The sequence below is a fragment of the Abrus precatorius genome, unplaced genomic scaffold (genome assembly GCF_003935025.1).
Source record: "Abrus precatorius isolate BTA unplaced genomic scaffold, Abrus_2018 Scaffold6, whole genome shotgun sequence".
Classification (NCBI taxonomy): Eukaryota; Viridiplantae; Streptophyta; class Magnoliopsida; order Fabales; family Fabaceae; genus Abrus; species Abrus precatorius.
The window spans coordinates 23,026,935-23,051,305 of record NW_020874406.1 but is presented as its reverse complement, the minus strand read 5'-3'; the positions used below and the strand labels follow the sequence as shown (position 1 = coordinate 23,051,305).

Below are 24,371 nucleotides of genomic sequence, written 5' to 3'. Positions count from 1 at the left end.
GAGGGTGAAGCAGTTTACATGTACCGTGAACGTAGAAAAGTGTATGTAATATCAAATGGCTATATGCTATAATAAATACATCATATGAATTGTAATATTGTATATATTGTCTGAACAATCATTAGTCAGACTCATTAGTGACTCAAGGCCAGCTAACTCTAATGAATTGTGAACTTTTTTTTTTTTAAAACTTTTTTCTCATTTCCTTTTCCCAGATGTTTGAGAAGTGATGCATTAAAATAATTCAAGGAAAACAAGGAAACTGTTAATTTAACCTATATGTCCTACAATAAGTCACGCCCTTCTCAAAGAGCTTCTTGTGTTTGACTGCAAGTTGAGGCCTAGTTGAAGATCTAAAGCTTTACTACGGCTTTGGTTTGAAGGAGGGAAGTGGCAAGGCTTAATGATGAAAGGACTATTATTTGTATTAGAGAAAGTAAACATACAAGTATCTTGTTGGGAAGGAGGGCGGGATGGTAGAGAATACCGACTAGATTTGTGATCATAAGAAAAGTTGGTATCTAAAACATTTGAATTGAAGCTAATCTGAGGTTCTTCACAAAGGGTGAACTCGGAATTATAGGAAGAGGGATCATAGAACCAAGGAGTATCAGAGCCATGGTATGCAAAGCCATGGTTGGTTTGAAAAGGTTGTAGGTAGTAGTTTATGCTAGCCTTTCTAGCTTGAAGCTGCAATCTTTTCTTCTTCATTCTCTCTTTCTTGTGGGCATTTTGATGACCTCCTAATGCTTGTGAGTTTGCAAATTCCTTGAAACAGTATTGGCACTCAAACTTTCTCTCATCCGAGTCTTTGGCTGAGCTTTTCTCTTGGACAGTTTTTTCTCCTCCTGATGAAACCGAGTTAGAGGAGTTCACACTTTCATCTCCTTCACCAGACTCTTTGACACAACCCTCGGTATTCTTGGATGGATTTAGCTCAAAGCCAAATAACCTGAGCCTTTTCTCCACAGAATTGCCATTATCACCATCCCATGTTGAGGAAAGATCACAAACATCCCTTTCCATTTCTCTTTGATATGAGAAAGAAATATTTTGAGGTAGGAAATGCACTGATTAGTTGTTAGGCATCTCTTCCTTTTATAGTAAGCTCCTATGTCCCAGCATGCATTGTATCTATTAAAATAACTAGTTTTATAGTACATGGACAGCATAAGGGAACCCAAGGGTCAATAGAATAAAAGATTAAAAAGAAAAGTCAGATTAGAGAAAGCCGTCTCTCATGCAATGTTTGTTATTAAAAAACTATTTCGTGTTGTAATAGATACACCTCAAACTTCTTAATCAAAAGGGATTCACTGTAATTTATTTAAGGTGGAATCAGATGGTCTATAAGCACTTAATACTACTTATAGTTCCACTTGGCTTTCTCCTTTATAAAAAAAGAGACATATTCCATGCCCAAGACATGATTAAAGTTATTAAACTAACTGTAGCTGCAAAAAGTCAAAGAAAGGGGGATGTGATCATCTGGAAGGAAAGGGGCACTAACTTCATAACATGTCTACTACAGTACTAAAATGCATATCTAATTATTTTAGTGACCAGCCAATGACTTTGTTGCTTCATGTATTGTCCTCTACCAAAGCTAATCATATATTATATAGATTGCCAAATGAATATTACTGTAATGGATGCTAAGCTATAGCTGAGTCCCATCTACTAGAGTTAATGCAATTGACGTTATTCATAAAATGCTAACATCTGTAAAAATGTAACTATTCAGCAATAAATAAAGCTTCTTTGTAATTATCCCTGCACCCGCAATCACATTTAAAAGACCCTTAATATGTTTTTCTTGACCATGTTATTTTTATATGAATGCTCTTGTAATAGAAAAGAAGGAGTAGAAGCTTAAAAAAGGAATATAAGAAGTGGGCAATGATGTAAGCATATATACTAATAAGAGTCTTCCACAAGATCTGGGCATATCTTCTTAGAGCAGGCAAAGCCTATATTTTATACAACTTATATTTTCAGGTGAATCAAGTCATGAGCTATAATAATATTCTATAAATAAACTAGGCATTTGCGTTGGACAGTTGTTCTAGTTGGACCCACACTCTGTTGCTTTTGGGACAATTTAGAAATCATTAGATTGTGTTTTATTCCATTGTCTCTAACTAGATCTTCCATTGGTTGACTTCTTCCACCAATAAATCTCTCATAATCATCAATTCCCACTCCTTTTTCGCTATTTATAAGCTTATTAAATTTTCTTTTCTTGCTTTAGGAGGAGAATTCCAAGTAGGCATGCTGTCATCTAGCATTTCACTATCCTAACATGTGGAATAAAAAGAGAGCATGAGGGAGAAGATTGGGTTATGGTGGCTAAGTGGGTGGGTTGGATGATTGATTGATTAATTTCATCTAATTCCATTTCATTACACGTTGGTTTGAGAATATCAAACCGTGGTCCCTACCCATCAGATAACACAACCTTGCTCTCCCCCCACTGGATGTTGCCCTTGCTTTTGGACAAATCTAAAGTGGTTTTCTAATTTTTTATGAGACCTAATAGAATGCCAAAACTGACTAAAGAAAACTTATATATGGAATTATGATAATGCAGTCATGTAAGATCAATTAAACGATAAAAATGTTTCTTTAGAGAAAGGACATACTAAGTTGAAATGTTTGCTTGATACAGTACACATAAATCAAATGCACTTGGGCATTAAAAGTTGATGCGACAACCCAGAAGATTCAACCTTGTTTCTGTTGCTAACTTGCAAGGCCCTAACTTAAAAGCTAATCCCTCAAACCCTTAGCCGTCGTAGATCAAGGAATTCATGTTCTAAAGTGATTGGACTTAAATTTATAGGATTACTGTGAAAAATGACATCATAAACCATTTTGAATGAAACTATTACATGTTAAGAACTTCACTAATTGACCCATGCGAAGGCTAAAAGGAGAATTGTGATAAAGTTACTCAACGGTCCAACCTAGATCGCGCACCATACACAATTTTTTCACCACGGATAATTAATTTCGGACTAATTGAGGACCAATAACTCTTAAAGGTATAGTATGTAAGTTCCTTCAAGACATTGTATTAGTCAGCATAATTTGTGCATCTAACCTTTAATTATTAAAGGGTTTAGACACAAAGTTTCGGGTAAATGTTCATTTCCATCATATTACCTTTGTCATTCGATAATGATGGAAAATCAAAACACGAGACAACATACACCTATATAAAGGGAGAGACACTAAAACCTTAAGTACATTCATTCTAGCCTTATTAAAAACTTTCTATGAGAATTCCTTCTAACGTAAGCTTTGGAGTCTTACAAAAATACTTCCCTTTCTTTGCGGCACCATCAAGCCATTATTGTATCCACAATCTAGAAAAAGAGTTTGCCAAGAGCTACCCTTGTTTCCATCTAAGGTTAAGGAATTGAACATTGGTCTTTATGAATTTTGTGAGGTAAAGGAATAGAAGAAAGAAATAATAGATATAAATCAAGTTTAGGTAAACTTACAAAGAAGGTATATATATATATCCCATAAGTTAAAAAAAAAAACTTATATTGCTTTAATTTTTAAAAGTTATAAAAAACCTCTCATTTAATTTCTTTAAAATTTGAAGAGATAAATTATTTTTAACTTATTAAAAAAATATTTTTTTTCTTCTACAAGAACTTCTCTAAGTGTTTATTCCAACTGGATCATGGTATATAATACGATTAATGAAAAGAGAGAAATAAGAAAAATTAAATAATATTAAATGAATGTTGACACTTTTAATATTTAAATGTTAAGATTATTTTGTCAATTGAGAGCACCGAGAAAAATATTTATAACTTTAATTTTTTTATGGATCTCATAGTTTTTTAAAATTATATACTATATTTTATTGGCTCATATAAATGTGAGATAAATTGTACAATTTATTTAAGAAAATTTTTAGAATTACTTAGAGTAAACAATTAATTGAATTGTTTGAAGTAATATAATAAGACAGAAAAGAATGATAACTTTTTTATTCTTCAAATATACAAATTGTGAAAAGAAAATTTTCAAAGTTACTTGATCTAAAGTGAAAGAGTAATTAAGTTATTTAAAACATAAAATTTATATAACAATACAAAAAGTGTATTAAATTATAACAATTAGGTAAATTCGGCTGTATGGATCATGTCACATTATAAAAAAATATATTATACTATATAAAATTATTTTTAACAATTCGTGAGAAGTTGTCATGAGATACTTTAAGATGATCTGGCTTGTGGGCAACGATATGTCCTTTCCTTTCAACGATTTCAATCGCAATTTATTTATCCATAGGGTAGTTAGGTTAAAAAGCAGTATTCCAAGGGAATGCAACATTGTCACAAACTGTTGAAACTCAATAAGTTAGCTAACTGTACACTGTTCGCCTTCTCTAGGTTCATGTCGGTTGTTTGGGTACAATGGCTACGACGAACTCTCGTGGTCATTCATCTCAAATGAACAGGTAAAAAAATATTGTTAGTTGGAAAATAATAAATTTCAGTTTTATTTAGTGGTGCAATTTCGCACAAACGCAGAGAGAAATATATAAATAATTAAATAACAAATTTTCGATGGCTTTGCTCCCACTAGATCAGAACCTGAGATAGCTCCGCTAAAGTAATCATGGCAAGTGGCAACAAGCTAAGGAATAAAGGGGTCAATGTTAAACTACTGCTAACCTAAGTTCCGTTTCTTTCATGCATTTTAAAAGGTCTTCAAAGAGAATAAACAGAAACAAATTATAAAAGCCAACGGAAATTAAAGTAACTTAGACAGCTTGGGTAATTATTTAAACTTTTTAAAAAAATATAATCTCCAATTAAACAACTCTTAAAACCTCATCTTGATTATTAAGGGATTTAAAATGTTTGTCGATAATCATTTTTTAATGATCGTGTATCTAATACCCAAGGAATAATATGGTCTACACTTTCAAATTCTTTAAAATGACAATTTTTTTTTCATTTTTAACGACCATCGTGAATTTAAGAATATACCATTGTGAAAAATACCTTCAATGGGCAGGGACAAAAGACAGATTTTGTATAGTGCCGTAACACCTGATGCACCAAAAAACATAAGCACAGTACTTGTTCTAGAAACCACACGAGATATAATTCGATAACGTGCAACCAACATTTTCTAAAGAAAGATTTACTTTTAACTACCAAAATTCATTTTCATTGGGTGGGTGCTCACCGACATGCGATGATGTCTTCCATTGTGAGGAAAAAGTAGAGCAAGTGAAGATCCGCAGCAAACTTTGAGATACGCTGTTGAGCCCAACATATATTTCTAAAAAGCAATAAATTATCAGTTAACCTTGCAGCAACTGTGTTTTCCACAAAGAAACTTTTGAGACCGAAAGCAAGACACGTTTTGAACAGGTAGTTGGAGACAATAGAAGGATAATGGCAAGTGTAACATGAATGTCTTGGGCTTTGACGATTTTGCTGCTCCTCATTCACATTGTCGTTGGAGATGGTACGCAAATTGGTAGAATGATGGTATGAAAAAAGATTCAACATATTTTGCTGACGCCATAAAACTTTACTCAATTGTTTAGACAAATGATACATATCGATAAACCTTGACTTCGGATAAATTGATTCAATTTCCTATTACTTTCAATTAAAAAAAAAGTACAAACAGTATATATGACAGATCAATATTTCCAACAAACGAGATTTTTAAGCCGAACCTGTTCTCGAATGCAAAAAAGCGATAGTCGATACAAAGGATACTCGAACCCCTGACGGGACGAGGGATGTTATATAAAAATTCTCAGATCTGTGCTTTACTATCACCCAAATTGTATGTATATAAAAAAACTGGTGATCCAACAATGTGTCAGTTTCGGCATCAAGCAGGATATATATCAATCATTGTTGACGTTTGTTACGAGGTAAGAGAGCGAGAAGAATTTTTTTCCTTGGACCCTGCAACCCAAGCAACCTCCATGAGACAAATATCACTACGTAATCGAATAGTGTACAAACAAAAACACAATCACAAAAAATGCCAGTAATACATTATTTTCAATAACATCTTCAATGCATTCTTTATTATTGAGAATTTTGTGGTTAAAGCAACAAGACATGAAATAAAGACAAGCAGAATACCTGCACTATTAACTTTCATGAGATTTAGATGGCAAAATATGAGGAAAAATTATGTCTTCCAGAAAAATAGCAAAATGCTAATAACCAAGAGAAAGAGAATTTATTAATGCAAAATTAAACACAATATAACTGTAAATTATGGATGATGGGTGAAAAATTAAGGATCATGAACTTAAAATCAATATATCGTCTAACATAACATCACTATAAAATGCCTAAATCCATATATTTAGTGTAACATTCACTTTCAACAGTAAGCCTCATTGAACACCACCTGAACATATGCCACATAAAACAGGAAGGAAAATTACCATAGGTATCCCAAGCTCTTTGAGGTCATTTTCTCCCATCTGCTTTAATGCAGTCATATCAACCTGTATAAATGTATCAGTGCATAAGATAGCCAGCACTGCCGTATTAGAGAAAACATACTTCTGTACTAATATATAAAAATCTCATAAGATAATATATGATCACTTGAGCACTAACACAAAACAAAGCTGGTTTATCTACAAGCAAGTTCAGCAAGAGTATGGCACTGTCTAAATGTTAATTGAAGCTAAAAACTTATCAATCACTGCAGAATAATAAGAACTAAGTTCAATTGCTGTTATTTAAGAGGTAAGTTTAAATCAGTGCAACATTCCCCCCTCAGGCGTGTTTGTATGTCAAGTTAAGAAAGGAGACCTGGAAGTATTTACAAAATGCAGGCATGATACTTCCCGTAATGTTTTAACAGGTAGCATTCCCTCCCAATTTACGCACCTTACATGAAACATGCACATTATGAAGCATGAATACAAAATGTCAATAACCATTAGAAATTACAGATAATCTACTATAGGAAACACTAGGTTTAATCTGAAATTAGAACTATAATTCTCGGTGATGTTATCATTATATTAAACATGGAAGAGCATTATACAAGTTAGTAATTTCTGGAAACATACTTCCTGAAAAATGGAAACAGAATAGTAGAATTCATCCATCAATGACAAAAAAATGAACCAAACCATCCTGAAGCAAAAAGCAAGAATTAAATCAAGTGGCAAAATACTCAATATAGGCCCAGAGGACAATAAATCTCTTGATTTATAAAATGGTCTTTTCCAATAATTTTCTAGGGTAGATTTCCTGTAGCAGACAATAAGTAAATAATTTTTACATATCATTAAACCAATCACAACACATGTCCTCAGAAAAAAAAAATACCAGGATAATATAAATAATCATTTACATAAATAATGAGTAACGTACTTCCTCAGCCTTGAAAAGAATGGCATATTTTCCAAGTCCCAGTGCATGCAACAGGCCATCCACAGTTTGGTGTGATTGCTGTTCATCACTCTACATGATAACCAGCAAAGTAACATGTCAGGATGTACTTTATACATAATCTATTCAGAGAATTTGACAGAAGAAAATTATGTGTTTTTACGCCACAAGGTTTCCAAGATCAAAGCATGGATTGAGCATATGTCTCTGGACATGTGCTATATTGCTATAAATGCATGTTCAATCCCCTAAACTCTAATTTGTGTAGTGTTGAGAATAACTTGCATTCAAGATGAAAAGATACCAAGCAAAACCATAAAATTATAAAAAAATTTAGATTTAAATAAATTCCATTAGTTAAAAGTTCTGTCGTCCAGACACCAATTTTAACTCTAATGTTGCTCCAATTGTTTAATTGGGAGCTCAACAGAACATACAAATCAAGCATGTTGACAAACAGTATCAACTTATAAAAGGTTGCTAACATTTCTCCATGGACAGCAGAGAGCAAAAATTTGTGCATAAGCAAAAACCAGACAAGCATAAGCATTAACGCAAAAAGTATTCACTACAATGTGTATTGATGGAATTTTTGTTTTGCTAAACAAGTGTTTCTCTAGTATAAGCCTTCTAGTTTTCAAAAACAATATTAGGTTCATTCATTATTTATCTAAAATGCCTATGCCATAAACTTAGGATGTTCAATCATATCAACAAGTCAAATTAGGTAAGTTAGAGGAATGAGGTATGATATAGAATTCACATCACATAATCCTAATACTCTGTAATAGTCAAATGATATGAACTGTGGCATATTTGTAAGAAAAGGTATCACTGAGACATTGGATCAACAATTAAAAGGGCCTAAATGTAGAGAGAATATTCTAGAAAGAGTTCGTTAAATGAGGTAGCAGGTGAGAAGCTTGGGATGCACAAGGAGGGTATTAGGAGGTTAGCAGGAGTGAGGGTAGTGTGCGTGATGAATATATAGTTTGTTAGGTATATTTTTTGGACATAAAATATTTTCTCTGAGGACCTTAGGCTCTGGTTTCCCTTATCTCTTCAGTTGTAATAGTTCTTTGAGCTGCTTAGGCTCTGATTTCCCTTATCTCTTCAGCTGTAATAGTTCTTTGAGCTGTCTTTTAAATTTCCATAAAATTCTCTTTTATTCAGCATGTTCTTCGGATCTCTATCATACTAGTCCAATAATGAGCATTCTTCTTTAGTCAAGTCAGTCCTCATGTTCAGAAACTAAGGGACTAATTTGACTATTAGGCATTAGAAATCAGAATACACATTTATGAACTAATTTGATTCACTACCACAGAAGTAATTTCTCTCATTCATTATTGGGTGACAAATGTTATATCTTTCAAGCACAGGGGCTGACTTTATTTACTCCTACTCTTTTTATTACAGGGTTGATCTTGTCACCACTGATTTAAAAATTATTAATGGTGTCAAACATGCGACAAATAAAGCCATTTGTGTAATCCATTGTAGTCAATAGGACGCTATAATGGAGCCACCTAGGATGCTACATGATTCCAGCGGTGGTTTTCAGCAGTGGCTTTTCATGCAGTATAGCAGGGAGAAACATTTTTAGCCCAGAAACAGCAACCTTTTTTGGGGTATGATTGTGATTTCTCCCCCATTTTCTAATGGATCTTTCGCTTCAGAGACATTATAGGGTTTGAAACACTTCTACCTCAGTCATTCACACAATCACAGTAGGTCTGATTTGACTTTTGACTTCCTTTCCTTCACACTTTACAGGTCCATTTTTTGTGTTCTGTTCCTTCTTCCTTCAAACTTCACAATTCACATTCTCCTACTTTTTATTGAATATGTTACACTTTATTTTTTCTGATTTCAACATCATTTTTCATTTTTTGATTTCATTCCTATATTCTTATTTCTCCTAGATTGATGGTGATTGTGTGTAGACTAAGACATGTTACTTATCACAAACTTCTGTAATTTTTTGTTTGAGTATTCATACATGAGGTATAAATTATTTAATTTGTATTATAATTATAATATTTAAAACATAGTAGTCAATCCCGAATAGTGGCGCGAAGCAGCTAATCTCAAAAACGCTAAAGAGGGGATAGCAGTAGCAGGATGACCGCTATTCTGAGTTTTAATGCACACACATACATGCTGAAAAATATAAAATTAATATACAAATTGGAACAAAACAAAAGAAAAACTCAAATTAGTTAAGGAAATAAATAATAAAAAGCAAAGGGTGCAGGAGCAGCCATTGCTTCTACTTGAAGCTTTGAAATTTGAAACAAAACAAAGTAAGGGAATCAAAACAGAGAAAGAAACAGAAAAAAGAGAGAGAAAAGAGAAGAAATGAAAGGAGAAATGAGAGGAGAGCTGAGGAGAGAGTTGAAAGGTGAGTTAAGGGGCTAGGCTCTGCGAGAGGGAGGGAGAAGATTCAGAAAATAAAGGGGGGCTGAAATCCCAATATTACCCCCCCCCAAAAGCCCCAAATGTAAAAAATACAAAGGGCAAATTCAGAATTTTTAAGCAGAACAGAATAGCAGCCACTACAGCCGCGATTTCCAGCTGCTATTCGCGGCGTGACAGCCGCGACATTGAACCGCAACGCTACAGGGTTGCCATAGGAGAACTGCGCCGCTCCACTCCACTACGCTGCGATAGCGGCCGCTATTGTTAACTATGATTTAAAATAGCTCCCACTTCCCCAATCCCTGTATAGCAGTTTTTGGGGCTGTCTACTATGCATCGTTATCCTAGATTGATAACTATGGTTAAAATCTTTATTAACTTGTTGACTTTGACTTTGACTCTACCTGTTTAATCAACACAAGTTCATAAAACAAAATAATTGTCAAACAGATAAAAAAGCTTTGACATAAATAGCCAAAAAAATTCATAAAACATTGAAATCTCATGTCTACTAATTTGTGGTGGTTCTACTCTCCCAATTTCATTTGGGACACAGATGACACACCGCAAAAGATGGAAATTGAACGAAGTAATTGAAAGGACAAGTTTAAAGTTTGTGCGATTTCTTTCTGTCTAGGATTACCAATATTAGTTTCTTCATCCACAAAACTTTTAAAGTTATATGGACAATGGCAAAACAGTCATCAGATGTAAAATTAAAAGGGTACATATAGGTAAAGGTGTATGGATTGACATGTTTATACCCCCATTTATATGAATGGATACGTTTGAGTTTGTAGGCTCAACCCAGATTCAACTCATTTACTATTCATGTCTGGGGAGTTAACCCTCTTTTGACCCATTCCTGTTTATGTTGAACCAGTACAAGATAAATACACAGTGGTGTTTATGTGCAGAGTTAAAAGTTTCCAACCCTACTATAAATTGCAAAGCCAACAAGTACTAGTCAATTAACATTTCAGAAGAGTTACTTGATTCCAAAACTCAAGCTTTGAGCTTCAGGAGTAAAGAACACAACAAGCATTATGGTAGATCATAAGATTATACCTTGGCGGAAAAGGAAAGCAAAACCATAAAAAAAGACTTGATAACAACAGAAATTGAGCGAGTAATTGAAGGGATAAGATGGGAAGGTAAAATTTCTATTTAAACTTAGAGGATTATTATATAGGATTTAATTGAAATTACTGATGATGTAAGTTTTTTTACACTCAACTAATCATGAACTGTCATATCATTGAAGATTGTTGACTTTTGTGATTGATAGTAAAAGTATTTACATTCATAGTGTATCAAAATGTAAACTCTTTTTATGTTTTAAAAATGATTAAGGTTACATGATAATCTTACATTTTATTCCTTGTTTAAAAAAAGATTTAGAGCAAGAACAATGTTTACTTAAAAAGAAAAAATTTCCTCCTCCTCCATTCTACTTTAAACTCCTCCATTAAAAGACACCCTAAATGTCCAGAATATCCCTTTTAAGGAAACCTGAAGTCTTGACACACATGCATGTGGGTGTAAATTCTCTTATTTTAAATTTAGCACATCTTTTAATTGTTATTTAAACATTGATATTGACTGAAAACAAGCATGTATTTTTCTACTTTGCAGAATTGTAACATGGTCAGTACTGCAAGGACATTTTTCTCCTCCACTGTCAATCAAGCATGTGAAAACAAGGGAAGCATTCTTATTTTCAAAAAGCTGGACTAGTCTGGGATGAAGATTAAAGAGGAGGAATGCAACAGATTAATGCAGAAACTAAACAAGAGCTGCAACTAAACTTGTCTTTCCTAGAATATGATCATTCCTCTGAAATCACCGTGGTTCTCACATAACGAATGGCAAAATCATTCTCATGAAATTAACAGAACCCATTATCTTCTCATAGTTAGTCAGTTCATCACTTAAAGAGTTATAACTAAACCAACATTCCAGCAATAAAACAATGCAAAATAATACAATTAATTATTTGACCACCACATCTCCTACAAGGAAGCTACATATGACCATCATCAGGATCTTCTCTTTATTTTTTTTGGAGTGAAAAACTGCCACCAGACTTTATGCCAAAGAATCAGATCATCATATTTAAGCATACATTCTCATTGGTGTCCAGACCAAGAAAATCTTTTAGAAGAACATCTAAATCAACTGATCAAAATCAGCTAACAACCAGAAAATCTACAACATTAGGCCTTAGACAACATCCAAAATGAAGGGCAAATCATATTAGTTAATCCTGGATAGTGGTGCAGAGCAACCAAACCCAGAAATGTTGTAGTAGGATAGCAAATAGTGGTATGGTGTTATGCCAAAGATAGCAGATGCAATGCAAGTAGCTTATAGAACAAATATGTTAATGCTCAAATTTAAAAAATTCAAAATTAAGGTATAATCAACAAGTTAGTGAAAAATAAGACTCGTTGACATTTTGATGTGCATATTACCGTAAAAATTACTGACACAATAACACTGATTGGGGCAATCACATCATGCAACAGTGTCTGCAAACAGGGCAGAAGAAGACAGAAACAGGACAGAGGAAGGAAACTGGCCAGCAAAGTGTACACAGAGGCTAACAGAGGAAGGTCGGAACAGGGATTGCAGATTGAAGTGCTGACCTACGCTAGGAAACAGCCAGGCATAGCTAGAAAATGCGTCACTGGCTGGGAGATTGACAGAAAAATCAGAAGAGATGGGCAACTAGATTTTGTCAAAATAAATGAATTTCAACCCTAAAATGGTTCTGAAAGAGAAAAGGACATGAAATCATAAAAGTAACACTAAAAATGACTTATTGATCTAAGAAAGCAGGGGAACAAAAAGTTGATTTTTACTGCCTGTTGGTATAGCAAACAGCAACGCTATCCTCCGCAATTCAGCCAAAATTTTGGCAGCTATCCATTGTCCACACAATGCTATGGGTTACCTCAGCCATGTTTTTGGCTGTTATCCATTGCAATGCCAAGTTCATTGTAGCAGATTCTTTGCCATGGCACAATTTCAGGTCAGCTTTTCAAATTATTGACAGTGCAAATTGTACAACATTTAATATATTGGATCAAATATCAAGTTAGTTAACGTGAACCATTTCTACAAGTCTAATTAGGTCATGTCAATAGGTTATATTTTCATAAACAATTCCCTAGCATATAGCAAAAAGGGAATAACAGAATCAACAAAGATATCCATCAGATGGTGATGGGAAATGTTTCTCCCAGTAACACAAAAGGAAGAGTTGAGAAAAAGGAGATCTAGAGATCAGAAGATAAGTAATATTCACCACATATGAAGCCCTTTGTGCAACACTGCTTGATGGAGGAAGTTGGCCAGGATGCGATGCTACAGGCTTGGCAGTTACTGGAGGTAATGTGGACATTGTGGAACGTGACATAAAAGATGCAGGTGCAGGTGCACTTACTGGAGGCCTCGAGGTTTCGAGAACATCCCTAGCTACATATGGAACTGATCTGACACCATCATATGACCTGTTTAATGGCCTTCGCCTGAGGTCTTGGACATCCCTCTGAGGTGAAATCCCCCTGGAAGTACTGGGAAACCCATCTGGTGATCTTCGCCTAAAATGATCCAATGTCCAAGGAGAGTATGAGCTTCTCATGGATTCCATTCGCAGTAAATCATCAGAACTTCTAGCCGAAGGAATTTGCCTCATCAAGCTTGCTTCCCTGGATTCTGGTACATGCTGCTTTGAATTATAGCTGTTTGGCATAGGGTGAACTGCCTTTGAAAGTTTTTCACGGAGGTCTGTATGCCTCTTACTGCCATTGCTATCACCTTGCCTAGATGCGCTTTTTTGCATGAGCTTCAATCGGAGATCATCTTCATAAATATACCCATATAAGTAAATTAAGAGAAACAACATTAGATATATAAAAACCATCGAGTAACATAAAGATGCATTGGTGGCTAACGGAGCTTACTGCCATCCAGTCCATTTTGCACACTTATATCTCCTCGATGACTGCAGACAATATGAACAGAAAAATTCATGAAAGCTTATTTCAATTGAACCATACAGAAAGGCAGCCTATTCTCTCTCTCTCTCTCTCTCTCTCTCTCTCTATATATATATATATATATATATATATAAAAACCCAAAACACATTCAATTTTTTATTTTTGTGAAACTCATACGCACACAGTAGCCATAGATACCAAAAAAACAAAAACAAAGAACACATACACACCGTTTATTGCTACCAAGTCCATTTCCATGCCACACAGAACTATCTGCATTATTTCCAATTCTGTCTCTTACAGACCGCTTAGTGCCAGCTGAGGGAAGAGAAGAGAAAGAAACATCTGCAGCAGATATATCCCTCTTCACAACCTAAACTCAAGTGTAAAAAACCAGGTCATGTACATGAATCCAAATATCCCACTCATGATATATCAGAGCAAAACTCTATATCCCGAAAAAGTAAGAAAATAAAAATTACACTGCATTCCTTTCCTAATAAACAAATTTAGCAAACAAAAAAGAGAAAGTAATAGCACAAAGTCATGCCAAACAGAAACTGAAAACAAAAAAAGTAAAATGTCATAATCATTGATAACTTCCCAGAATACTATTCGATCAAGCAAGTAGAAATCCGCACACAGACAACCAAAAAAAAAACAGAACCAAAGCTGCAGAAAGTACACAAATAAGTTTTGTATTAGAATAGATTTCAAACTACCTGACCGCTACGACCAAGAGTAATAGTAACACGACCCCTCGAAGTATCGGACATGTCGACAACGCAAACCCTAAACTATAAATTAAGCCAAAAATTTTGCAGCCACGACACGAATACACCAACTCGCACGCGAGGCATCAATAGAACCAATCGAAAATCGTGAGGAGTTACCCTAACCCTAATCTCATTACCGCGACTTGAAGCAGTAATGGAGACCAAACCAGGATGCTATATAGAGGAGGAACTCGTGTGGAGATTGCAGCGCAGGATTCAGGTTATTATTGAAGAAAGAGAGATGGAGAGGGTTACGGTGGAAGTGAAATAGCACGATGATTTTTGCGTTGATGTCGAAACGTTGGAGCACCGAAGGTGTAGTGGTGCTGTGCGCAGGGAATATGGTGGCTGCGTGATCGAACCAGGACCGTCTGATTTGCAGACCGTAGTGGTAGGGCTTGGCCCTTTAATGCTTACTTGTTTGAACCCTCGGTGGGTTTGTTTTTTCTGAAAGATGTCATGGTTATTGTGGGAAAGACCCCAGGCCCCAAAAAAGCCCAATATTTCTTCCCTTATAAAACCTTATATTATAGCACTTTAATATGTTTTTCTTTAATCCGGGTTTTATTTTTAAAAAGTAATTTAATTGTGTTGAAAATATATATCACTTTTAAAATAATTTTCAGTATTTAAAAGGCATGTTGAAGAGGCTTAGTTGAAGCTCACCAAATTATGTAAACTCTCATACTTTTCACTTCCTAATATGTGAACTCGTATGAATTTTATCTGAAAATATTTCTAAAATAGTATATTAAAAAACTGTGTTACAGTTGCATAGGTGAAGTGAGTGTTAGTAACATTTTTTATTTTTGAAACGGTGAAAGAGGATAGAAGATGAGGTAAACTGAATGGAATGTTATCGGTTATTACGATTTTGGTTACTTAAAATTAAACAGAATCAAATGGAATGTAATTGACTTTATTTCATTGATTAAATTATACTTCATTTTTTTATTGTTTAAATTACAAAGTATTTCTTTTTAATTTTCAAAATTCTTCCTTTTCCTCTCCACGTTTAAATCGACACAGCTAGAGAGTTTAAGTATGGAAATTTTTCAGGTTGTGTTATCGCTTGATTTTTCATACAAAAGAAGTTCTTCTTTTAAAAAAATGAAGAAAGAAAGATAACCTCCATTGTGCTCCTAATTAATGAAGCTCCCTCCAAGTGAACAAGACTTGAAATGAAATTAGAAATCTCTAACACCACTGAACAGTTTTGTTTTTCAACCTCAATTAACTGTTTGGAGGATACGTTTGAAGATCATTACCAAAGTGTTGGATTCATCAAGCGCATGATATTTGGCTTCAAGACAAATTCAATGATGAATTTTGCTTGAGAATTATTCGTTCTTTCCTACTCAGTTTCTTCCACACCAACCACATTAAGCCTATGCAAATGGTGCCAACAAGATTCAAGTAACTTCTTGGTCTCATGTCAAGGTAGAACACTCTACCCTACGGGAATGTACATGTGCACCTACATGCATGCAAGTTGTATATATGATTTTCTAAATATTTAATGTATATTTTTTATGAATCCAATAATTACTAGTTTGAATAGTTTAAAAATATTGTTGTAAAATCAGCATGAAGGATTGGTAATACGTACAATAAAGGAATGTACGTGGAAAAAGCACTTTAATGTTTAACTTAGTATGTATACGAACTGACTAACAATAAGGAATAAATCACACAACTTATGACAAAAAATGTGCCAATTTTACGATGCATGGATGCGGGTGATGTTCAATCGTGGTACATAAATGAGCCCATACGATATGTTAGCTTGATATATTCATGATTATGCTTTTTTTCGTAATAAATGTGTATGAAGTACGTACACACACACTTTATATATATATATATATATATATATATATATATATATATATATATATAATTTTTAAATAAAATGATTAAAATCCAACCTTCCTGTATATAATTTTTACCATAAATATTAAAAAGGAATAAAAAATTATTTATAATTATACGTATATGTGATATATAATTTCTTCATTAATATATATTCCATACTTTGAGGATAGCACTTCTTTTGTATTCGCAAATCTTTTAAAAGTTATATTATTCCATATTAAATTCATTCACATATTACCCTAATGACGTTCACTTCAGTTTCAGAAACTTGTTTGGAGTATATTAACAAGACTCAAAATGCTGGAACACAATGATGGCGTTACCTCTATTTCCTACCCACCTTAATCTGAGTTAAACTCATGTGATGCGCGCTTCATGAAAAAGTAAATGAATTTTCTTCATAATCATTAGCTAAATCATTTTTTATTCAAACAAGTCCTAAAGGAAAAAAGGGACCTAAAAGAAGCAAAACTATTGTTACCCGTGACAAAGAATAATAGTTATTTCCTAGCATATAACACACATGTAGGCACAAAACGGTGCTAAAAGAAGTATTGAAATTCTCTTTTATATTATTTTATTTTTGTTATATTTGTCCCTTTTTTCTTTTGGTCGAATGTGCTTAATTAGTTACTCGTATTATTAAGTTGGAAGCTCATAAAAAAATCCCAGGACCCATTTGCTTTCAAATCCATTCCAGTGGGCTGTGGGAGTTATAAGCATCACATGCATGGCCCCTCCTGTGCCTCTCTCACGTTTGTGGGCCGTGTTTCAATGATGATATTGTACCTGAATTCAAGTCAAATCATACCTTACACTTCCTAATTGAAGAAGAAAAATGAAACAATATAATTCGCAAGAACAATAGATGCTGATGCATTGCAAGTGATTATGAACCAAAGGGAGCTTAGCAGAGAGCTATATCGTGAATGGTTATTTGCATTTCCTCTCCCTCATACTGCAGTAAACATTGTGCCTTTGCCTTTGATCTGGTTAATTAGAACTTAATTTGCCCATAAGCATACCCACATGTGTAATTGTAGAGGATGAGAAACACATTAACACGGTAAGCTTAAGAGGTAAGCAAAAACTGCTAAATATATAGCGTAATATCCAATCCAATGAGCGCATCATTTCTCATAGGAAATTCAACCTTCAATAGAATGTCATGCATATGTACCCTAGGACAAAAATAATTAATTTTCTGGATATTTACAAATATTATATTTTCAGTTTATTCTCGTGTATGTATATTTCTGGATATTAAAATATATTTGATCATATATTGAAATTTATACGGTTAAAAAAGAATAGTTGCAGGAAATAAAAAAAAAAAAAACTGTCTAATCTTAATCACTTTTAGCAGAGATGGTTCTTTTCAACTTTCTCACAGCAAAGATAGCTACCATACTAGATGTCTATGGCAAACAACTTCATTCTCTAGCACATCGAAGCCGAAAACAGGAGATTAAAAAAAACAAAACCTAGTACGTATACAAGTCTTTACTTGGTTTCCAAATGCAGAATATGTGACAGAATATGGTTGTCTCCTTACGGACTAAATTTATATAATTTAATTGACAGAGTTGTATGATGTAGCGTTCACTTAGAAAATCCATTTACGTTTCTAAGGCCATTGAATTTTGTTTACTGATAAAAGATCGATAGATTTTCAAGAATTAGGCACCGGAGGAATGGGAAGTCATGCCATGATAAGTGTACGAATATAGTAAGATGTACATAATCAGGGGGAGACCTTGTAATCTTTTAGTAACGTACAATATAAATTGTGGATTATAAATAATTAATTAAAAAATTAATAATTTCATACAGCTTATTTTAATTATATATATATATATATATATATATATGCGCATGTATATTATAATAATTTTTATTATTATGTTTCTTATCAATAATTAAAAAAAAAAATCATACTCAAGTTTCCCTTATATATAATATATGCAACACAAGAAAATGAAAATCTAATTACCTGTATAAATACCACAATCCCTTGGTGCTTAACATCTCAATTTTTTTTCGATGAAGTTGTACCTACCGTAGTATCATCCATCGATTCGGATAATAATAAAATTAAGCATAATATTATTAAGATAATAAGGTCTTATATTAATGGGTTAAACAAATTAAAAGTATATAAATAAGAAAGTCATGACTTTAAATTGCTTAAAACATTTTAGACAAGTAGATCTCTTATAATTTAATCACTTTCTCTCACTTTTGCATCAAATTCATATTCAAAATTTTAATATAAAATAATAAAAGGTCCAGCAGAAAATATATATAAACTTGTAGCAAAGATTAAAAATATGTATATAAGGAGGAGAATCATAACTCTAAATTGCTTAAAACATTTTAAATAAAGAAGTGCAATTATTCTTCCTTATTTTTTATCAGACTCATTTAAAATTCTAATAAATATCTTAAACATTTTTAATGTTACTCTAATTAAAATTATAGTTTAATAACTTATATAATAAAGATAGACATTAAACTCAAAATTTATTAATAATGTGACATTTTAAGTTTATTTAAAAATAATACTAAAAATAAATAAATAAGTATACCTAAATTTTGTCGTGTAGATAATTGTTCAAAAGTCTTTATCGGCAGAATTGAGCATGCAATCCAAGCTAGTTGAATTTCAAAAGGCATATTTGAAAGCTGGCCAAAGACGGATCTGTAGAGTATGGCATGAGAATCCACACTTGGACAAATAATGATTGGCATTAAGTTGAATCCAACATAAAAGAAAGCTATGCATGGCATTTGCATCCATTTCTCATTAAAACAACACAAGGAGGGGAGAATTAGTCAAAGCAAGATACAATCGGTGAAAAGCTTCCTCAATTATGATTAGAAAATTCGTATGAGAATTTTAACATATGCAAGTACATGAATTGCCGAGTTGTACATGCACCATGCGAAACAAAGATGAAATATTATCAATATATATACTTGTTATTTGTTAATATACTTTTGTGTTAGTGAACTTTTTAAAAATTAAAGTACTTATCTAATAATTATTATGATTAAACATATTATAAATTTTTTTAATATTTTAAAAATTAATTTAAAAAAATGTATTAAAGAATGTATTTAAAAAAGTATACATTAACCTTCTTCAATGCGGAGAATATCTTCCATCAGTTACATACAATTCAAATGCGGGAAAAAAAACCTTAGCTTGCCAGCCTCATTGTATGATTTTAAACTCATCTGGTGTGGGATCAAAGATGAACATATCCATCAAAAGAACTTCAGCAACTGAAAGCACTTAATTAAATAATTTGATTCATCGGATTTGGGGATATGGTTGTCGTGTGTGTATTAATTTATATCACATGCTGTGTTCTATGTTCATGTTTTTCGAGAGTCAAGGAAAAATAAGTCCAGTGTTGGCATGTATTTTAGAAAAAAAAAAAAAAAAAAAAGAAGGACATGTCAACACCCCAAAAAGGAAAATAATACAAATGAAACCCTACTTCAAGAAAGGAACCGCACAGAGAGCATGATGATGGCTGGGGTCATGAACATTAAAGTCTACAACCTACAGTACACAAAATAACATAATTTGGAACAACCCAACTGTGCTATTCTTATGAAGAATAACATTTATTATCATACATCTATATGGAAATCCAGATCTATATCTCCAACTATATTCAAAAACTTAAATTGAAGCAACAAACTCAGTCTCCAAATCAAATTTACAAGTAAAAGAAGCCATAAAGTAATAGTTCTCACTGCTCAACAACACAACAAAAAGAAATAGAGTTATTTTTTTTTTTCATCATCATGTTATATATCTAGAAAAACCAAACTCGAGAACCACGTACGACGCTAGCTACATAATCGAATCCATATATAAATATATATATATATATATATATATATATATATATATAAATCTTTAATCACCTAATTAAATCAAACCAAAAGTTCCAAAGATGAAAAGATAAATTGAAACCATATAACATAGAGGTGCAAGGTGCATGATAATTGACCCGTAAAGGTTAATATTGCTTGATCTAGCAAACAATCGGACCACAACGCTTCAATTCCCCGAGAAGAGAAGATAGTAACATGAGAAGCATGAAAGAAGAAGATCACCCTTGAATCAAAACAATAGAGGGTAGTAGCAAGGAAATGGAAGCGGGTAGGGTTTCTTCTTCTTGAGTGAAGCCATCTTCTTGGTCTTCTAACCCTTCTCTCTATCCTTTCTTCTCTTTCTTGAGTTGGTGATGTTAGAGACGGAGGATGATGGCTTTGGTGCGGTTGGTGGGAGGTAAAAGATGCGGTGGTGATGATGAAAGCGAGGGTCTAATGATGAGGGGAAGAGGAGGGGAGAGGACATGATGATTGCTAAGGGTTGTGTGTGTTTTTGCGTTGAAGGAAGAGAGATAAAAATCCCAAAGTATTGGGGTTTGATACTTAGCCAAATTCTCAAGAGAGAGAGGGAGAGGGAGAGAGAGAGAGAGAGAGAAATATATATATATATATATAGAAGGTATTTTAATTAATTTGTGTAATTATTTCTTTTAGCTTCTTCTTTCACATGGATTTAATTATCCTTTTGAAGCCACCATGTTGGTACTGTCTTTTTCTCTCTCTCCTAACACACCGAAGAAAGGCTAAGGTTTGTAGCACAGCATTTGTTTTATACTTCATGAGATGGCTGGGTAAGGTTTGACTATGAGAAAGGAAAGGAGGTAATGGAGGTCAGCTGTGATACCTTTTTTCCATGAAAAGTTACGATGGAGGTTGCCATCTTGTGCTTGTATAGTAAAATTAAATAACTTTGATGTTGTATCTAGAATCTCACGGAAAAGGGTGAAAAAAAAAGAAGATAAATGTGTATCATTGACATGAAATGATGAAGGCCAATCCGTTAAGGATTAATGTACCCCAATATTACGCTACGTATCTTATTCTTATTTCTTTCACTAGTCCATAAAATCAGTGATGCCTTTCTTCTCTTCCCTGATTTAATCATTATGTTCTTAATGTGGGCTAACGTACTATTTTGCGATAGGATGGTAATATATAGGAAAATCATATATATATATATATATATATATATATATATATATATATATATATATATATATATATATATATATATATACATTATCCACACACTCATCTTTTGGGTATTTAGTGAATGAAAACAAGAGTGAAAGTGAAATAATAATAAAAATATATATGTAAGAATATAACAGTTGTAATATATAACTTTAGTATATCGATCATAGATAAACCAAAAATAAATAAATAACTTTACAAGTAAAGCAGTATTTTGATTTTTGAGTTTGGAAGTGACTTTCAACGGGAATTGTTTAATTCCACAATAAAACTCGAAACAGTAAACAATAAATCAAAATAAATTATAATATATATATATACACACACACGTGTGTGTGTTAAATTTCGTTAATGACATGTAATTAGAAAATATTTGTTGCATATTTTTTTTACACTCTTTAACATATTTGTTGAAATTAATTAACTTTTTAAAAATTTAAAAATAATCTTTAAAACGTGATTAATTTATAATGTAAGTGTTTCTAGAAGTGTATCAATCGTAAAATATTATATTAAAAAGCGCGTTTAAAAAAATATGTTGTGAGCAATTTTTTTATGATGAGTGTGTTAATTTTATTGGCAATACCTTGTATATCCATTAAAGACTTAAACATTTTTTTAAAAAATAATACTAGGCTGTATTGAGTATAAAAGCTAACTAAAATACATTATCATCCTTAATTCATGGAAATTTAAAATTAGTAAAAGGTGAAATTAAAATTATTTTCATAAGTACAGCATGTATTCCTTTTTTTAATTTGTAAAAAAAATTAGAGTAAGTCTTCATATCGAGTTTTCAAAATTTCGTGGATCATCATTTTAATTAGTCCTAAAAAAAAAATTTGATTATAAAACTAATTTAAAATGTCAACACATCAGTTGGTCTGTCAAAAGATTGCTGTAAAATTATAAATTATCTTAAACATATGAATTGTCATTGTATTCAATATTATAAATGATTAAAATAATGTCTCAAAGTAAATTCAATTACCAGAAAAAATAATTTGGTAATAAATGAAATTTTAAGAGATTTAATGATTTAGTGACTTAAATTTAATGCGGTAAGTTTTTCTATATTTAACGTTAATTTAATAATTGTTTGTTATCTTTACAAAAAATTAATGACTGATTAAAGTTTTAAAGAATTATCACATGTATAACCTTTCAAAGTCAACAGCTTAATTTTTCAAACATGTTAACACCTTCAAAATTGTCTTGGCATCCAAATGTGTAGGGTAGGGAGATGCAAAGTACTGTTTCATCATAGACATACAAAGTATTGCAAACTGATAATAAACTATTTTTTTAAGAAAATTGATGCAAAAGAATTTTTTTTATTGGGTTAAACATATTATCTTACGAAGGAGATATTCAAACAAATTTTCACTGAAAGCTTAAAATTTACCCCAAAGATTAAAGAAGGAAAACTAGGAAAATTGCTTGGACTTCACTATTCCCCCTATGATTAAAGTTTATGACAATGGTGATACATTCATGTGCATGATGTAAGAATGAAGATAATCCCTTTGTAATGATTAAGAAAATGACCCAATTACAAATATGATTACGTTGATGAAATTTATAAAGCCATTGCCGTTTTGATTAATATGTGGAATTTAAACCATGGTTAATGCCAACTAAGGTCACATTCTCATCACTGTGTTACCTCTTCGCCGGTGGTTACACCACCCACCTCCCGTAAAGTTAACCTGATTTCTCTGTCAATTTACTACTATTTATGCGCTTGGTACTTTGAATTTTAATTATAGCTCTTTTTTATTTATTTTTATCACGTTATTATTTGTACCTTTAAAAATGAGTGTCAACGTATAATATTTTTTAATTATTTTCTTTTTAATTTGGTAATATATATTTACACACGCTGGCTTCCGGATGAGAAATGTAGGTTTGCTTTCTGTTTATAGTGTTCTCTCCCCAACAAGGTCGATGATCATATGATCACTATTTTTTTGTAGCACTAAACAAGAATATACCAATTTCGTACTGAAAATTGATCATAATTAATTTTGTCGTTACCTGGATATGACTGTGAAAAAGGGTAAACGTTAGTAGAAGAAATATGAATTGAACCTTTATTCAAGTAATAATCTAGATACCAGCATCCAACTCGTGGATTGAAAAAAGAAAAGAAAAGAAAATTGTTTTGTTTAGTTCTCGTAAAGGAAAAACAGGAAGATCGAAGACACATGATAACACGTGTGAATGAAACTAAAGCAGGATTTTATCGTATATACAAGTTTTTAAAAATATTTTATAAAAATTAAAAAATGTTGCTATTGACTTAAAGGGATTTGATCATTCAACAAGTTACATTTTTAATATATTTTAAAAAATTATAATTATCACTTTTTAATATATTCATTCTAAGAAGTTAGTAGGTTTACATTAGTATATTTTTAAAAAATTACTCTTAAATTTATTGATATTCATTATTTCACTTTATTTCTTTAAAGGATGTTTTTATAAAAAGAGTAATAAATGCAAGTAATAATTGTGGAAGTCTTATGAAAAAACATAATAAACTTCTTAGAAGAGTCTTATATTTAAAATTAGAGATGATATTTCTTAAGTTAATTTTCAAAATCTTTGTCAATGTTGACAATGAATTGGAAAAATTCAAGTTCCTACCCATTGGAATGGGAAAATTCCATTAATTTACTCAACATAACATGCAGGTTCTAGGTGTGTCTTACAAAATGTATGATTTTAATTCGACTTTACATTAGTAACACTACATACAGTTTTTGTT

The 24,371-nt window shown here is 32.4% G+C and overlaps 2 protein-coding genes across 6 annotated transcripts; both read right to left on the bottom strand.

Annotated features, from left to right (window-relative positions):
• Positions 1–285: 285 nt before the first annotated feature.
• LOC113869797 (zinc finger protein GIS) lies at positions 286–1,027 on the bottom strand. The gene has a single exon (XM_027506273.1). It carries the CDS (start codon positions 1,024–1,026, stop codon positions 295–297), a length of 732 nt encoding a protein of 243 aa, XP_027362074.1. The 5' UTR covers position 1,027; the 3' UTR covers positions 286–294.
• Positions 1,028–5,579: 4,552 nt separating this feature from the next.
• On the bottom strand, positions 5,580–14,953 carry LOC113868983 (ankyrin repeat and SAM domain-containing protein 6). Of its 5 annotated transcripts, XM_027505037.1 has the most exons (8): positions 14,567–14,953; positions 14,075–14,217; positions 13,808–13,848; positions 13,535–13,706; positions 13,150–13,444; positions 7,401–7,490; positions 6,455–6,517; positions 5,580–5,960 (listed from the first exon to the last, which is right to left on the bottom strand). In XM_027505037.1, exons 1-8 carry the CDS (start codon positions 14,618–14,620, stop codon positions 5,904–5,906), a joined length of 915 nt encoding a protein of 304 aa, XP_027360838.1. In that variant the 5' UTR covers positions 14,621–14,953; the 3' UTR covers positions 5,580–5,903. The 5 variants fall into 5 exon arrangements, with proteins under 5 accessions (XP_027360838.1, XP_027360841.1, XP_027360842.1 ...); XM_027505040.1 differs by having other exon boundaries at positions 5,581–5,960; positions 13,150–13,706; positions 14,071–14,217; positions 14,758–14,952; XM_027505038.1 differs by having other exon boundaries at positions 5,582–5,960; positions 13,150–13,706; positions 14,071–14,217; positions 14,567–14,951.
• Positions 14,954–24,371: the final 9,418 nt, after the last annotated feature.

Bases quoted from the DNA above. Each gene is read 5' to 3' on its own strand.
- LOC113869797 (XM_027506273.1), bottom strand. From the start codon at position 1,026: ATGGAAAGGGATGTTTGTGATCTTTCCTCAACATGGGATGGTGATAAT.
- LOC113868983 (XM_027505036.1), bottom strand. From the start codon at position 14,620: ATGTCCGATACTTCGAGGGGTCGTGTTACTATTACTCTTGGTCGTAGC. The intron at 7,491-13,149 runs GTGAATATTACT...GTTATCATGTAG, and splicing joins CACAAAGGGCTTCATATGTG to AGTGATGAACAGCAATCACA. The intron at 6,518-7,400 runs GTACGTTACTCA...ACATTTATACAG, and splicing joins TTCTTTTCAAGGCTGAGGAA to GTTGATATGACTGCATTAAA.